The 17,633-nt window shown below is 40.5% G+C and overlaps 1 protein-coding gene across 1 annotated transcript; it reads left to right on the top strand.

Moving 5' to 3' along the window:
- The first annotated feature begins 13,321 nt into the window (after positions 1-13,321).
- On the top strand, positions 13,322-16,950 carry rpl29 (ribosomal protein L29). Its single transcript, XM_033625839.1, has 4 exons — positions 13,322-13,417; positions 13,886-13,938; positions 14,157-14,221; positions 16,789-16,950. Exons 2-4 carry the CDS (start codon positions 13,902-13,904, stop codon positions 16,885-16,887), a joined length of 201 nt encoding a protein of 66 aa, XP_033481730.1. The 5' UTR covers positions 13,322-13,417; positions 13,886-13,901; the 3' UTR covers positions 16,888-16,950.
- Positions 16,951-17,633: the final 683 nt, after the last annotated feature.

The following is a 17,633-nucleotide window of genomic DNA, read 5'->3' as shown; positions in this document are numbered from 1 at the left end:
TTACAAGTGTGATGTGCCCGTGATTTTCTATGATGGAGGACAGTCAGGTTTGTTGTGCATCAGTCTGCGCTGCAAGCTAACAAAAAGGAGGGCATTACCGTGGTAGTCATTTTTCATTTTAACCAGGCAGGAAGACATTTATCACATAAGAGGCATCTGGTGGTGAGGGTGCATTTGCACAAATACACACCACAACTGCTGCAGACTCTCCCTGCTGGGCAGCTAAACGTGAGCAATCAGTGATTCACTGTGTTGCTCAGGGGCACTACTGCAGGAGCTGTTCAGGCAGGGCATGCTATTGTTACCTCTGCTATTTTAGAGGGCTGTGCAATTTTACATCTGCTGCATTTATCTGTTTACTTGCATTTGGGTGATTCTTCTGACGAACTGTGACGAGGAATGTTCTGCAAGTAAAGCAAGTGCTTAGTTCCTAAAACTCTTACTGTTTTTAGGATCATATCAGGGTCAACAGGAGTATGAATTACCATCAAGGTTAGCGTGTGACAGCCTGAGAATCAGCCCTAATAGACGTTATTCACAGCAGACATTTTGACTTCACATAGTATGAAAAGCTCAGGTGTATTTAATAACGTCAGCAATGGCTGTATTCCACTTAGGGAAAGTCCTGGCATTGTGCATGCTGGCTCACTGGAATAGCTTCCCGGGACACTTAATGGAACTGTGCCATCGTTGATATTGTCAGTTTCACCCGTGATTCTCCTACTCAAACAAATCAAAATGTCTGCTGTGGAAAAAGGGCTATTGCTCTCTTGTTTCACTTCATTCATTTAGCCTGACATTGTGTTGGTCGTTCTCTGTTTTTTGTCAACATTGAAGCTGCTGTAGTGGATGCAAGGAGCAGTACACCTCCCATATCCTGTAATATGCTCATTCAAAGGTTTGTATACAACATTCAGAACTTTAATAGCAGCAAACAACTCTTTGCTATGTAAGATATAGTGGGATCATGACGTCCTGATCAGAGAATGAAGTGATGCTCTCTCTGTGTGGGTTGTAATCCGAGCTTCTCTGTTTATTGTTGTGGTAGCCTATGATGTCCAAACGCACATGCATGTGGGTGCATGTGAGTCCCTGTGAATGTGTCCCAATGGCTGCTGATAACAGTGATGATGTAGTAGCAAAAGCATAGCACCCACCCTCCAGGTGCTACATGCTACTATTTTTAATAGATGTAGCATGGTAGCTGGCTAACTGTGGCACCAGGGAAAATAGCTGTTGTTTGGCAAAGCAGACCTATTTGAATTGAGAAAATTAGAGATGATGGTGTTTATTCACAGAGCTGAAACCAGGCTATGTAGGCTAACACTGCTATCTAAATATGTCTTTAAAGTATGGAAAAATCAACTCAGATCTGCATGTGTGTTCTGGTGGCATAGTCACATTTCTGGCAAATATGTTCACTCTTCTTTTAGCTCTGTTTTTGTCCCCACCAACAAAGGTAGAGAGGTAAATATCTGTTTCATATATATAAATATATCCTGTATTTGACCAGGTAAAAGTCTCATTGAGGTTAACATCTCTTTCCAAGAGTGATTTGGCCAAGGGGGCAGCATAACCGATGTAACAACAATAAACCCTGTCACACACTACAAATGAGTGAACACAATATCCAGTTAATTTGCAATACAAAGTCAAAGACATAAAAAACAGTTATGATGCATAAACAGATACAATTTTCTAAAACAATTTCAGAAAAGATCTAGGAGCAATCACTGTAGCTACTTCTTGTGTCTACCATAAGCTGCAGAGAGGCTGAGACAGGGAACAATTAACACCTGTATGATGTGCTGTTTGAATAATAATCCAGTTCCACTTCGCTAATGTGTTGTACAGATTTATCGTCCATTTCAAGATAAATATAAACAAGAACGTAATCCAGTACATGAATCTGATAGGTGCTAAGGTGAACCTGGATGCTGTGAGATTTGTAGTCAGCAGAAAATGTGATAACCTAAAAAAACTCACCCCCCGGACAGTGGATAACTAGACAATGATATTTCCTGTACCACCCACATGACATCATGTTACAGGTGAGATAAGCAGTAAACTAAATTAATATAAATATATACATGGCTCCTACAATCACCCTGACCATGAGTGTGTTCTCAATCCTTTAAAATTGACTTAAATCAGTAAGTAAGTATTCAGTAATCATTAGCTGCTAAATTTGCCTGTCTGCTGTTACACTGGGTTCATAAGAGCTTCTTTTTTAAACTAAAAACAGAAACAACACTAATGAAAGCAGTGAGAGTGAACCAGTAAAGTTGTGAGCCAGAAAACCAAAACAATGAGCTGAAAAAAGGATTTTAAAATGCACTGCAGAGCTGAGAGGAACTGCAGAGTGAGGTGTTAATTCTCCGTGGATTCATTTGATCCATTGTTAATATAAAAGTATTGATTATAGCTGTTTTATGTGAGAAATCTGTGTACATTTTCTCTGAAAAGGGCCCATGTGAGGAATTCATGCCGTTACTTTCGCACCTGATGACATAGGAAGTATGCCATGAGACAAGTATTTAATCTATGGAGAAAAAAAAAGATCATGAAGTAGTAAGACTTCAGTAAGCTCTCATGTAGGGCACTGTGTGAGTGGTCAAGACAAAAACACTACCACTGGTTTATGGCCTTGTAAAACTTGATCACCTAATTCAAAGCCAAAGAAAAAACACATTACATATTCATACTGTATACCCACTGTGACTCTTCAAATCCTCAATATCCTTGTGCCTCCCAACCACACACACACACACACACACACACACACAAACACACACTTACACACACACACTTATTAAATTAATTTGCACTCGTGTATGTGACACTTAATGGATCCTCCATTCTGTTTGGATGTGCCTCCCTATAATGCCTCCAAAATCCAGAGACATAATAAGCAGCCTCTTTCATGTGCTGAGGTGAAGAGAGTCCCTGAGGGATTGACTCTGTGCTGCTCAAAGACAAGATTTCCTCTCACAGATGAAAAGGAAATGAAAGTGGGTGGGGAGCAGTGCAAAAGAGAGAGTCGGAGAACAACAGAGGGAGTTCAGGGGTAAAACTGAGAGAGAGGTGCAAAGTGAGGAGAGAGCAAAAGAGTTGGAGTAAAGAAGAAGAGAGCAGGAGAAAGAAGGTGGGTCATCATGAATGGCGGAGACATGGAGGAAAGGGGGATTATGCGAAAGTCAATGCATGTAAAGCAGAGTGGAGGTTAGAAATATAATTGATGAGCAGTAACAGCGTCGGCAGAGGAAGTTAATACCATAATGTAAAAATATACAAGTAGAAGTGCTGAATTCAGAATTCATACAGGTGTTAACTAACTTATTTTATGTTGTACTGGACTGCATTATACTGAGAGGTATTTCTAAAGGTAGCCTTGGTCTTTCCCAACTGGTGGAACCGCGGGTTGCAGTCCAAAAATGGTTTCTGGGTCCATTCTGTATGGACTACAAGTAACCTCCGAACGTGACAAGTTTGTAAAAAACACGCTTCATTTTGATGTACAATGAATTTCCAGCACTGAGCCTTTATTTTGAAGTGTCGGGTGCTGCTGTAGAGTGAGTGAATGATGGACAGCTACCTACCAGAGACTAGCTCGTCAACATAATGTAAAGGCCAAACCTTAGCAGACTAACAAAGCTAACTGCCGGCACCTAACAGGAAACGGTCCAACTCCACAGTGTTCTTCATCCGCATCCTCTCCTTCAGTGCTCACCAACAAGAGTGAAAGTTAACCCCAGAATCACTCTTGTTTGAAATGAGCTTTGTCTGCTTGGCTTTTCATCTCGCTATATTTGGGGGGCTTTTTGTGCTGTGTCCATGATTTTCATAGCTTCCTCTGGGATGCATGCTGATTACATTCTGGCACCTGGTTGCTACCTGCTTATAAAGTCCCGACCTCACTTGCGTACTGTGCCCAGAAACGTCCCGAACACAGTAAAATAAGAAGAAAGTAATCTAAGAAAGTATAGAGGGCGGAGACTCTGCAGATAAATACAACTTCTAGTGGATAATAAATGACAATTGAGAGATATTTCTTTTGTATGAGTCTATACATTATTTTATAGGGACACAGATATGTTACATTTGTGCATTATTTTGTAACAGATACGTTAAAACTTTCCGTTACTTAACAATGCTGTGGCGGGGCGGCTGTGGCTCAGAGGTAGAGCGGGTCGTCCACCAATCGAAAGATCAGCGGTTTGATCCCGGGCTCCTCCAGGCTGCATGTCGAAGTATCCTTGAGCAAGATACTGAACCCCAAATTGCTCCCGATGGCTGTTCCATCGGTGTGTGAGTGTGTTAAAACTGAGTAGCAGGTGGCACCTTATATGGTAGCCTCGGCCACCAGTGTGTGAATGGGTGAATGTGACTCGTAGTATAAAAAGCACTTTGAGTAGTCACTAGATGATTAGAAAGGTGCTATACAAATGCAGGCCCATTTACCATTCCATTTATAGCTGTGGTGACTTTTAGGTATAAAAATCATTTGGTTATGGTTAGGAAAGGCTCATGTTTTGGCTTAAAACTCTCACGTTTGATGGCACAAAAGCTGCTGGAAAAGCAGGGGTGGGTCAGTGGAAAACACCTAGGTTAGGTGACTCAAATGCTGCCGTGAAATGCCATGATACAAAAATACCATGCAGTTACTTTGCTACAAATGCTGCTGGAAATGCTGCGATGTGCCACTAAAAACACACAGATTCAGTGCCACAAACACGAATGGAAATGCCACCACATGCCACTAAAAAAACCCTGGTTTGGTGGCTTAAATGCTGCCAGAAAATGCCATGTTGTGCTGCTTTAAAAACCTAGGTTTGATTAAAAAACACCCAGATTCTATGCCATAAACACACAGGAAATGCCGTGATGTGCCCCCTATAAACACCCAGGTTTGATTAAAAAAAACACTCAGGTTCAGTGCCACAAACACCAGTAAAAATGCAGCAACGAGTTACCAAAGAACAACTGGTATTGTTGGAGTTGAACAGGGGTCTTCAGTGGTTTGCAGGTTGACAGGTGTCCTGGTGATGTGCCATCCACCACCCCTCTGCCTCCCAATAACTGCTTGGGTTTTAGACATTAAGAAACATTTTGCAAAAAGTATAATGCCAACATTTTCTTCTGGCAACTGGGCTGGACCTTTAACATATGATTGATTTTACACATTTTCAACAATGTCACCAAAAACTGAGCGTTATGAGCTGGATGAAGACATATGTTACATCGACACTGTTAGATGGTATTAGATTGTACAGATGAACCTAAAGAAGACTGAGTTTATATTTGGTATGTGAAATCTTACATGATTTGGTAAGTGCTTAGTAGCTGTTGCTGACAAATGAATGTAGTGGAGTATAGCAGGATTTGTTGGAACTATTCAATTAAGTGCTGCAGAGACACAGAAGGAGTGCACTGTGGAACAAATAACAGTGGAGAGAAAGAAAAAACATCAAGAGGATGACAGATACAGAAAAAAAGAGCCACGGAAAAAAAAAAAAAAAGCCACAGAGAGCCGAGCTGCATGTGATGTCTTCTGTTCTCTCAGAGGGAATCGATTAAGTAACGGAGCAGTCCCCTATAGACTTCATTATAGGTGGGACTTAATGTACAGCTCTGAGGACGCTGCTCATTCTGCAGAAGCTTCATCATACTGTATATATACTGTAGCAATGTGATGTTAAATGTGAACATCCCCCTGACAGTAGAGCTTACTTTGAAGGCCTTTATTGCCCTGGGAGTAGAACAAAGATAATCATAATAAACTGATCATGGCATCAAATGGAGATGTGTAAGTAATTGAACTTTTCTGTGATATGGAATAGACAATGCAATATCAGGGAAGCAATACAGCAAAATGTTTAATAAACAAACAATAATGGATGTGCAGTGATTTTTTTTTCCTTAGAGAAGATGTAATATCTCAGATCAGGTTAGACAGCACATAAGACCTTCATATTCTGTGATTCAATTAGCGTTGGTCCTGAGAGAACTGATGTGAGCGCATGTGTTTAGAAGTACCACTTTCATATCTGACCAATAAATATGAAGCTACAGTCAACAACAACGTCTAGAAACAGCTAGCCAGGCTTTAAACAAAATCCGCCTACCTCTACCTCGAAAGTGCACTAATTAACTTTGACAACTAATTAACCTAATTAAGGGCGTGGCTGCTTTGAGTGTTAGAGGAGTGCTGTCCTTGTCAAGTCACTACCAAGGCATCCATGTTGGTCAGGTAAAGTAACCATGGCCTTACCCAGATTCACAGAATATGCTATATAGACCAAATTACAGTAACTGTTAGGTAGAAAGCCCCTGTGTCACATACATAAAATGGAACAGCGCTGAGCCAAACCTGGCTCAGTTGGGTAGTTTTTAGCCACCTCAAAAAAGTCCCACCTAAAAAATTTAATATCAGGTTAAGCCCTTTTCAGTAGGGAACTGAAGCCATAATCTCAAAGCCACCAGTCTCCATTGACAAAAACAGCCATTTTGCTTCAGGAGTTGCCGGTCTAACACTGCCCCGAATGGTCAGAGGTAAAGTTTGGAAAATATGCCAGCCGTAGCGTACACTTAAACTACTATTGATTTTTTAGGTAGCTAAAATACGTTTTGCTGTGGCCCCCATCCACAGTAGTACATCGCTTAGCTTCTGTGTCAGTAGATTTGGTTTATCAAAGACAGGCAAATCCACACAGTACATAAAATACGCACAGCTGAAATGTCAAACAGGTTGGACCACCATGTTTAAATATTAATCTTTATACGTTACAGTCACGATTGAAACTGACAACAAATACGTTTGCAGATTTCACATATCTCCAGGACTGAAATCAATTGCCAGTTGTCTACCCCAAAGTGAGTGTCATGATGATTCAGTCTATTGGCCTATGTCCACCAAAGTATTTTTTCCGAGGCCAGAATATTTTTTTAATGCCTCACAATGGGAGCACTACAAACGTTTGTTGGGCTACAGACGCCAGCAGTGCAACGAGGTACTGAGTGTGTTTTCTGCGCTGAGTGCTACCTGTTGGCCATATTTTTCAGAGTGCATAGAGTTGAAAAATGTTCAGCTTTGGGTAGAAATGTTGCGTTCGTCTCTGTCACCTCAGCCATTCAGTCACAGTGGAGGAGGGACAAATACCGCAAAGACAAATCGTCACATCTCACATATACAAGTTCTAAACAACAACAACACTGGAGGAGGAGTTTGTTAATATACTGTATACATATTAACATATGTTTCCTCTCATGAACCCACACAGACCGACTGGTCCATTCTCTTTCCATCAGCATCAGGCCTATAGGCGAAGCTGCAACTGTAGCTGTAAGTATTTCAGCATATTTTCAGTTCAGTAGAGTTCACCCTAACATTTTGGATGTCTAAAAAATCTTGTTTAGCATTTGGTTGTACTTTTTATTTTGGTCAGTACATTTTGTTTATTTGGTTTTCAGCCTGTTTTGCCTGCGAAAATTAGCATTAGTATTATCACAGGAAACCATAGACTGCATCATGCTAACCGACGTAGCAGCTAGCATTGAGGTTAGCTCCACCTTCTCGTCCAAATATGGTCACTTGTGGCTCCAAAAATTCAAGGTGGCAATAGCCAAAATGTCCGATTCAAGGCTTCTGGAGTCCACAAACCAATGGGTGATGTCTCAGTTGCTACATTATTTTTACACAGTCTACGGCATCAACATGAAATAACGTGAATTTTCAGTTGTTTTTCCCCCAACAGCCACAAGGGGCAACCATGAGCTTATTCCACACTCAAAAACAAGTTAAATTTTTTTGTTTGAGGAATTTACCATGGTCTCACTTGTTAGGAGAGTTATGTTAATTTTGCATTGTAGTGAACAAAGTGAGATTATTCCGCTTCATTAATAAAGATTTCACACAGATAATACTGCGAAAATATTCACAGAGATGTGTTCACTTTGCAGTATAAACTCACACTCCCACACCAACAAAACTACCATGTGTGAAGAATCTCACAGGAAATGGAAAGCTGTCCTCTCTTGACCACTATCTGATCAAGGAGAAAGTACGGAATAACACATGCACCCAAAATCTGTAATTGACTGAGCAGAGCAGAGCCGAGCCGAGCGTTGCAGAGTGGAGCGGAGTGGAGAGAGAGGCTCGTATGATCAAACAGGGGTCTAAATATAGGATGCTGCTGCATGATTTCTTCTGCTTGAGCAGGGATTCACCCAACCTCAGCTGAGAACGAGAGGAGAAAGGAAAGGGAGAGGAAGACGGGAAGTTAGGGCCATGTTTAGAAAAATCTCTTGGTTCTGTCAGTGTTTGATCAAGTGTGTGTGTCTGTGTGTGTGTGTGTGTGTGTGTGACAGAGAGAGAGAGAGAGAGAGAGAGAGAGAGAGTAAGCTCAGTCACATGGCTGTGCATCCTTTCCCATCCATCACAACATAGGGGAGGGTCAGCAGCCCTGTAATCTCTGTGAATCTGTTTATAAATGCTGGCTGCTTTACAATCTGTCCATCATCTCACCATGGTGGCTGCAATGTTGTGACTAAAAGCAGCAGTCAATCCATGAAAAGTATCAAGCCTACTACTTAAAAACATTTTAGGGTTCTTTACAACTCCAAACATTAAAAAAAGGCACAAAGCAACAAACCTAAACATCGTCTGTGTTGGAAAATGTCTGGTAAAATGTCCACCAGTCTTTTTCATGCCCTATTATTTCTTCTTCCTGGGTAGACATGGTAACAGAGATCAGATCAATAATCAGCTTAGAGCTTGACAGATATTTATTACAAATACTACAAGCAGGTTGCAAAGAAAGCTATAACCAGGAAATGTCTGAGTAAAGAGTCCCACACACACAGTCCTTGAATTAATGGAAATAGTTCAGGAAAATTATATTATGAAATGATTGATGTTTTTCTCTGAGACATGCCACTAAAAATCTTATTCAAGGCTGAAGTGATTTCTTTACTATATATAATTATTTTGTTTGGAGAACGTTGTTTTATTTCCCTCCAAAGGAACAGAACTTATGAATGACTGTCAGACCCTGCCCTCAAAATACCCTGCATTAATCAAAGCATTGGATCATAAGGACTGTTGTGATTTTAAAGGATGCTGCAATGAAACATGGCATGATGTCACCCTGCCTATGGTGACCCTGTCAACCCTGTCTCGCTCCGTAGTCGTTGAAATCTGGTGCTTGGGCAGTGACTTGGGGTGTTAGACACTGACGAAAAAGTTTTTTAACGTTGGCATGATACGCGACTGGTCACTGCTATAGTTTAACGGTACTCAACGGTGTCAGGGGGAAACACGGCAGGACAACAATGAAAGTTGGGTCAAGTAAGGCAGTCGAGAGTCTGGGTGGGTGGGAGTGATGGTGGTGGGCTCCAACAAACACTGACCTGCTTCTGGGAGAGTGGTGTTCATGTCCCATAAGATTATAAAGACAAACCCTGTTTTTTTTCCTATACATAACCAGGTGTCTTCAATGTTGGAGGGAAAAAAACATCAATTTGCATTGTTGTACTGATGTAGTGCATTTATTTTGAAAGAGACTGTATGTAAATGTTAAATCTCCCGTGAAAACAGAAGTGTATTTTGAAAAAAGACAATACATGTAACAGGCAGAACTTGACAAGGTGTCCCAGAGCGTCAACAACCAACGCACCCAGGGTACCTTTCACGTCGCATGTGGACGTGGAAAGTCCATGACCAAATGTCGATATGTGACGAGGTCGGAGTGAGAATGTGTTGACCTTGACTGTAGTCCCCTGTCTCTTCTGTTTTTGTCTGTTCTTTTCTGTTATATATATGTATATGTATGTATATATATATATATATATATATAGAGAGAGAGAGAGTTAAAACTAGTAGTAGTGAAATGTTTTCTAATCTAATAGGTCAATAACACTAACCGCTCATTGCTAGGCTAATTTATTCAATGTAAAATGCCATAGGCTTGTGCTAATAATGTTAGCATGTTATATTTGTTTGGAAAACATGTTTGTATTAGACAGTTTTGTCGGTGAACCTTGTGTAATGGAGCATAATTTTGTAACAGTATCTTTGTTAAATGTAGCTGTTGTCCCAGGCTTCATATGAGTAGAGAAAAACTCTGCCAGCCGCTAGGCTAATTTATACAATGTAAAATGCCATAGACTTGTGCTAAATACATTAGCATATCATATTTGTGGGGAAAATGTGTCCAGCAAAAGACAAGTGTTTGTCTGTGAATGCTGTGAGTTGTAATGAAGCCGATTTGTGTATTTGTTTCTGAAGTTGTCTCTATTAAGCCATGTTTAATGTGTGTTTTGGGTGTGTTTTGAATCAATTAAACTTTACAGCACTTCACAGAAACCTCCGCCACCAACTAGTGTTTTGGAGGTGTTACTGCAGAGTGACACAGACATAACCACCACACAAGTATAAATGCTCACGATGGCACAGGCCATGTGCGTTGGCTACGGCATAGGCTCTGCGTAGAGCTGACACACAAGTATAAATCCCGCTTAAGATTCCACAAACATGCTAGCAGCTCTGTGATGCAGTTCTTATGCACAGCGATGTTTAGCTAAATGCTAACATCAGCCTGCTATCATGCTGCTTAAAAGCTTAATGTTAGTTTTATGGGAAATCAGTCACTGAGACATTTCACTGAAAACTACAAATGTGAAAGTCATGGTGAAGCTAGAAGAAAAGTCCGGAGATCATCAAAGTCATTAGGATACTTTGCTTGGGAAGTAAAATGCCATCAATATCAACACTGCCATCAATTGAGCCAGTGTGACTATAATTCTGTATTACCATGAGCGTTTTTATTCATATCATAGCTGACTTTAAAAAGAAAAATTATAATTTTCCCTCAGAAATTGGCAAGGCTCCACAGCTAACTGATGACAGTGTTGATGCATGTTTTTCCTCACAGCATATCATGAAATTACCCCATCTGTAATAACCTCACACTGCATTCAGAAGCTGATATCTTATCTTCACTGTCTCAGAGAGACACTCAGGTAGTGAGTGCTCATCTTCTCAGAGGCCAGCGTGGATTTAATACTGGGTCCTATAATCAGGTTTCTTGCAGTGAGTTCATGAGAAACTCGAGCTCTGTTGCAATCAAAGGCTCATCATTTTGTTCCAAAAGAAAATCTTTACAACTCAACATGCTATATGATTTCTGAATCACATTCAATCAATTGAAGTCAAGAGGCTAACATGTCCCAGCTGCTGAGATATTAAGAGGAGTAATTTCTGAAACAGAATAAAATATAAAACCCTTTCAGGCTTATGTGTAACCACAAACCTTATTCAACTGGGAATAATTAGAAGAGGCTGCTGATACCAGTACACTGCTCAAGGAGATCATGGTTTGGTAGTAGTCTTTGACGAGGCAGAATGGCTGAAGGGTATTAGAGAAACAAAACAGTCAGTATTTCTATTAGGCCTCTTTCTTTCTCTGTGGTACTTATTAAGACCTTATGGTAGTTTAGGGTCCTTTTTATTATCGTCTGTAACAGAGCTTAAAGTCTTAAAAAAGAAAGAGGAAGGGTTGACTCAAAGAAAGAGAAGCAGTGGTGTCGTAAATTTTCAGATGCTTCAAATTCTGTAAAACATTGTCTTGCACGTAAAAATCCTGCCACCAAAGTTAAGTAAAAGTATAGAAACACCATCAGCATGTGTGAAAGATACATCCTTGGATGCGCTGGGACACATCACCAGTGATGTTCCTGAGATCCTTGGGTCTTTCAACATGGGTCAACACAGAGTTGATCAGACCTTGGCTTGTGTCCCAGGAGCATTGGTCCACTGATTGTTCCTCCTGATCCAAAGCAATCTGGAGGCTCGCTCTGCTGCTTCCAGATTGGACTTGATGGCTTTCCTTTTTGCAGCACCAACAATGCCAAGTAGCATGTAGACCCTGCACAGTGAACGGATGTGTAGTTTTTACCTCTTCTGGCCTTGGATGGTTATTTAAAGTAAAACATCTGTGAAGTTTAGAGGAGAAATAACTGTTAAAACCGTCAACAACTCATAGATATCTGACATGTGACATGGAGCCCCATATAGAGACTTCTTAATAGGTCACATGCCAAAAATACAGGGAACTACTGGTTTAATGGGCTGGCACAATGTCAGATTTTCACTACATGATTATCATGGTCCCAAAGAGTTCGTGATAACGATATTGTCATGATGACTACTGACAGCACGGCAGTCCAGTGGTTAGCATTGTTACCTCACAGCAAGAGGGTTCCCGGTTCGATCCCAGGGTGGGGGAGAGCCCCTCTGTGTGGAGTTTGCATGTTCTCCTCGTGTCAGTGTGGGTTTCTCCTTGTACTCCAACTTCCTCCCACAGTCCAGAGACATGCAGGTTACTCACAGGTGTGAATGTGAGCATCAGTGGTTGTCAGTCTCTATGTGTTAGGCATGTGATAGTCTAGCGACCTGTCCAGGGTGTACCCCGCCTTGCGCCCAATGTCAGCTGGGATAGGCCCCCACGACCCCCACCAGGATAGGCGGTTATGAAAAATGGATGAATGAATGACTATTGTAAATGTAGGAATAAAAAATAAATCAAGTCGAATTAATCTTTAACTTTTTTCTTTGTGCGTTTTCTCTCATTTTTGGCATTACACTCAAAACACTAGCGCAAGAGGTGGAGAGGGAGTCTGTAACTAACTGGAGTAAAGCATACAGATGGAGCAACTACACTTATGGATAGTGATAACGCAACCAGATGGCGTTAAGGGAGGGAAACAAAGCAAGAACATAAAGAAATGGAAATGAATTAAGAGGCACTGGATTATTTACACAGTATTATCATATGTGATATCAGTGTTTCATTTTTAAATATCAAGGTTATCATCAATGCTGGTATTATACCACACCCATAGTTCCCTCCAAAGGGTGGTGGAGTAGAAGTATGAAATAGCAGAAAATGGAAATACTCATAAAGTAATGTAACTAGACCTAAAAACTGTACTTGAGTGAATGAGTTTCGCTACAAAAATAAAGAAAGGAAATAAAACCGAAAGAAACATAACCTGGCGGAGGAGAAAGAAAAATGAATGCCCTTCCAGAAACAGGAAGGCTTGTAATTTCCACTTTCATTTCTAATGAAGACACACGTGTTAATTGCACGTATGACTCATACATGTATGTGCACACACACACACACACACACACACACACACACACACACACACACACACTCTTCATACATGTGATGAACAGAGGGTGACATCTTGTGGCCGGCTGTGGGTTCTCACGTGTCATACCAGAAACCACCAACAGGCGGCGGTGTCATTAAAACAGAGCAGACTGACTTCCGCTCTTGACTCCGCTCTTCTTCGTCTCTTCAACCGAGCGCTGCTTTCTTTCTCTTCCGGTTGTCGTCTGTTCGTGTGGCAGGTACCTAGTTTTCCTACCTATGTGGACTTTTAAAATCTTAATCAATCTGCGTGTATTGTACATTCCCGAACAAAAACAGCTTCTGATTTTAATAACTCACATTATAGGCCACGTTTCCACCGCAGTATGATTTAGATTAGATCCTCATAAATGGTTCAATTTTACATTTGTAAAGTGCTAACGCTGCCTGTAGCTCAGCAGCTAGCCACCAGATAGCAGTTCAGCATACAGCCGCAAAAACTGCTCACCTGTAGTATAACTGTCTGTGTTTTTGTTCCGACATGTAGTTAAATGTCGACATTTGACTTTTTCTGTTTTACTGCGGAGTTATTTTTAACAAACCCATCTCTGTTTACATTGAGAGCTCTCTTCAATGCCGGCTAGCGATTCCAACGTTAGCTAACATGCTAGTAGACGCAAGTAACAGTGATGCTAAGTGAGACTGACGTCTAACTTTCTCTTTTTCAGAGTAACCACTGTCGAAATGGCCAAGTCGAAGAATCACACAACCCACAACCAGTGTAAGTATGACTGCATTTCGAAGTTTAGTCTTTGAAGAGCTAACAATTAATATTGTAGGCTCTTACATTAATGGCACACTGTCAGAAACACGTCCACCTCCGCCTTTATTGTTACATGCATTAAGTGTTAAGTGTTCTTTGCTTAAATGAACGTTTAAAGCATTGAGACAAACGCATCAACTGTTTGTGTTATTTGTTTTCCCTCTTTCTCTGGACAGCTCGTAAACACCACAGGAATGGCATCAAGAAGCCCAGGTCTCAGCGTTATGAGTCCCTGAAGGGGGTAAGTACAGTTACAAGTCTTGTATGTGCACAAGAAGTCAGTTTTCGAGTATGGATATTTTTAATTCGCCAGTTAAAGTTATTGCGCAGTTGTTATGCAGTACATGACACAATGTAAAGACACATTTAGTTATCTTCCTGGCTGTGTCCACTCTCTGGCCATCTGGCATTTGGCACTGTGGTTACCTGAAGAGCCTAAGCTGTCCTCTCTCTCAGCACTGTCTCTGTGTCTGTGTCCAGCCCTCATCTCCTCTCTCATCGTCTTCTCATTGTTATCATTCACCTGAGCATTATTACCTGGCTTGTTGAAAGTAGGCTATATGAGTTATGACCTGATAATGAGCGCCCTCTGTTGTTGTAGATGTGGCCTGTCGCCACATTTTCCTCACTGCACTTCAGAAGGCTTTTTAAGGATGAAATGCCGAAATTCAAACCTGTTCTAGAAACTTAAATGACAAATGAAAGTTTCTGAGTCAGTGTGTAACATGATTGACAAAATTGCATGGTTGTATATATTTTAAACCAGGTGACAGTATCGGATTTGTAGACTTGATGTGCCTTTGCTCTGAGAAATCAGCTGTGGGAATTTGACTTTACATATGCGTTATTAATCTGCTTATTGCAAAATAAAAGTGTAAATGCATGCAGCAGGTCTGTCAGACTTCTCCCCTACCCTGATCTTATTTTGGATCCATAGTTTATTAATTTTAGATGTATTAATTGTACATTGGGTTTTAAAGTGGTTTTAAAGTTTGGACTAACAGTGCTAAGGACAGGCTTAGCACAAGTCTGAAATTAATAAATTAATATGATGCATCCTGGCTAGTATCCCTACTATTTCCTTAAACCCTTCTGTTTATCTGTCAGAACAGTATCTTCCATGTCTGAGGTCTTTATGTACATGTTAAAGCAGAGTAAAACATTGTACTCAGTAGCCAACACCTTGCCTATCTTCACTAGAACTCCTGATAGATAAATCCGGTGCCGGTAACTCCTTCCTAAATTGCAGAAACAGGGATTTTATAGACACAGCTTTACGGAAATTGAATTACCTCAGTAAGCTGAGGGCTCCTAGAATATGGGTAAATGTGCAGAGTGAGATGAAGATCCTTAGTGCAACATGTTGCCACGTTTTTTGATCACGAGACACTTGGATAATGTCAAGCCTCGTCTGAAAACTTATGTTATTCTTTTAGCCTAGTAGTGTGTTCTGAGGGGTGATTTAGGACTTGTAATTTCTTCAGAAAAAGGGCAGATCACATTGCTGCTAAAACCAAAATTATCACATTGTCTTATATGACGTTAAAGGGAATTGGTTTGCTTGAAAGATTTGCTTTACAGGCAGCTGATCAATTGAAAAGAATTAAACATGCCAAAAGCTAAGTTGGAATTTGTCATCCTGTTCATTGCTGTTCATTGTATTGTGGGAAGGTTAAGAATATACCTGGTGGGCAGGTTTAACAGTTGCAGCTCTTACCAGCACAAGAATTAAACTAAGCACATCCCCTCAAGATGCTCCATAAAAAAAGTGTGGTCAAATGAAAAGCTCAACTAATGTCAATCGACTATGCTTTCACTTACAGGATTATTCCCATGCAAACTATATTACAGTTTTAATGACATTTCACAGGAGTGCCTGGGAAATAATGCTGTTTTTATTAAAGTTGAGACCACTTTAGGCCAAGTACTGGTGAGGTAGTGACATAACCATTTAGTGTTTGAAAAAAAATAACATTTTGTCATATTTACTGAAACTGTCCTGGATCCACACAGCAGTACATGAGACAAATAATCTGTGAGGGGTTAAAAAAAAAAAAAAAGGGATGATCAAGTGCCTCCTTGAAACACTTCTAAAGGCCTGAAAGACACAAACAAATACAGCCAATCACAACTGAGGAATCTAACACCGCTTTCAATCATGTCAATCAGTGCTCGTGAACTGCTTTTTGCTCCAGGCGGTGGGCGGTGCATGGTGCTCCTTTCGGCTGTTTCCAACATGGCAGCCCGGTCACAAACTTTCTCATTTTACAGCTAAACAGTACAGTAAAATATGTTTCTGAAAACATAAGGTGAGAAATGGGCAGTAACAGAATCTTAATTCATATTTGATCAGCGCTGCCTAATTTGACCTCAGTTCACAAGCAGTGATTGACATGATTGACAGCTGTGTTGGAGACTCCACTGCTCTGATTGGTTCTTTTCTAACAGCTGGGGTGGATTTGACCAAATGCCATCACAAGTAAAATGAGGAGGCAGAGGAGCATGATTGTTTTTGTTTTTGTTTTTCACGTAATTATCTGTCATGTACTACTTTGTTGAAAGTAATGAGTTTTAGCAAATAAGACAAAGTTGTTAACAAGTTACCAACTGTAGCTTTAAACCAGAACGACACCACTCTAATGCAGATAACTGTGTTAAGCTTGTTTTTTTTCCAGCTTTAGCACTTGTGTCTTTCATTATGTTAGATGTTGCTTCATTATTTTGCGTACAAAATGGACGAGAATTGTGCAGCACCACCATACTTGAGTGCCACATGCTCACCTCACTGTTTTTGTGTCTTCGCTGCAGGTGGACCCTAAATTCCTGAGGAACATGCGCTTTGCCAAGAAGCACAACAGCAAGGGCATGAAGGCAGCAAAGAAGGCAGCAGCTGCAGCCAAACCATAGATGTTCCATAGACTGTGTTTCCATCATCACAATAAAGCTATGCTTTGTTAACAAACCATCAAATTTTTCTCTTTTATTGAATGAATCACTTCATTGGGTGCCTGGGATTCCTCCAAGGTGATGTTGGCAGTCCTAATTATAATCACAGAAGAGGGAATGGAGGGTTAAGGTGCACCATATGACCACAGTATGTCCCTGGTTTGACTTTGGCTGAGGACCCTACTTGTATACCCCCTCTTTTTCTCCACTGTCGCATAAAGGCAAACAAAATGAATGAATTTAAAGATTTGCACTTCAAAAGAAGTTGGAGTAAGTAGGTTGAGTTCTATGTAATTGTGCTCTTTAAGAAATGAGATGGAATTCAAGTTTAAAGTTTGATAAATAGATTTGGTTATTGAACATGAAATTAAACTGGTTATCTGAGAGACTTACTGATGTGAGCTAGCTGTGAAAGTTTTTACTAAAGAAAACTTAATAAAAGTTTTCTTTTATTAAGAAAACATAGTTCTCTTACTGAGGGGTTTGATAAATCAAGCCATCATCACTTGTAACTGTATTCTGCCCACCTGAATTGCCTTAAAACCTAATGTTACACCTCACTGCCCAAATTATTAGAAATATTTATTACGCTGTGTGTATGTTCTGCTATTAAAGATTTTTCTAGCTTGAAACTTAATTCAGTTACATAGTTGGGGTACAGATCTACTAATGAGTTACGCACTCTGCTGGTCCCACAAAGGTGTGCA

The sequence above is a fragment of the Epinephelus lanceolatus genome, chromosome 1, assembly GCF_041903045.1.
Source record: "Epinephelus lanceolatus isolate andai-2023 chromosome 1, ASM4190304v1, whole genome shotgun sequence".
NCBI lineage: Eukaryota > Metazoa > Chordata > Actinopteri > Perciformes > Serranidae > Epinephelus > Epinephelus lanceolatus.
The sequence above is the reverse complement of the archived record's forward strand: the minus strand, read 5'-3'. Positions and strand labels throughout refer to the sequence as shown.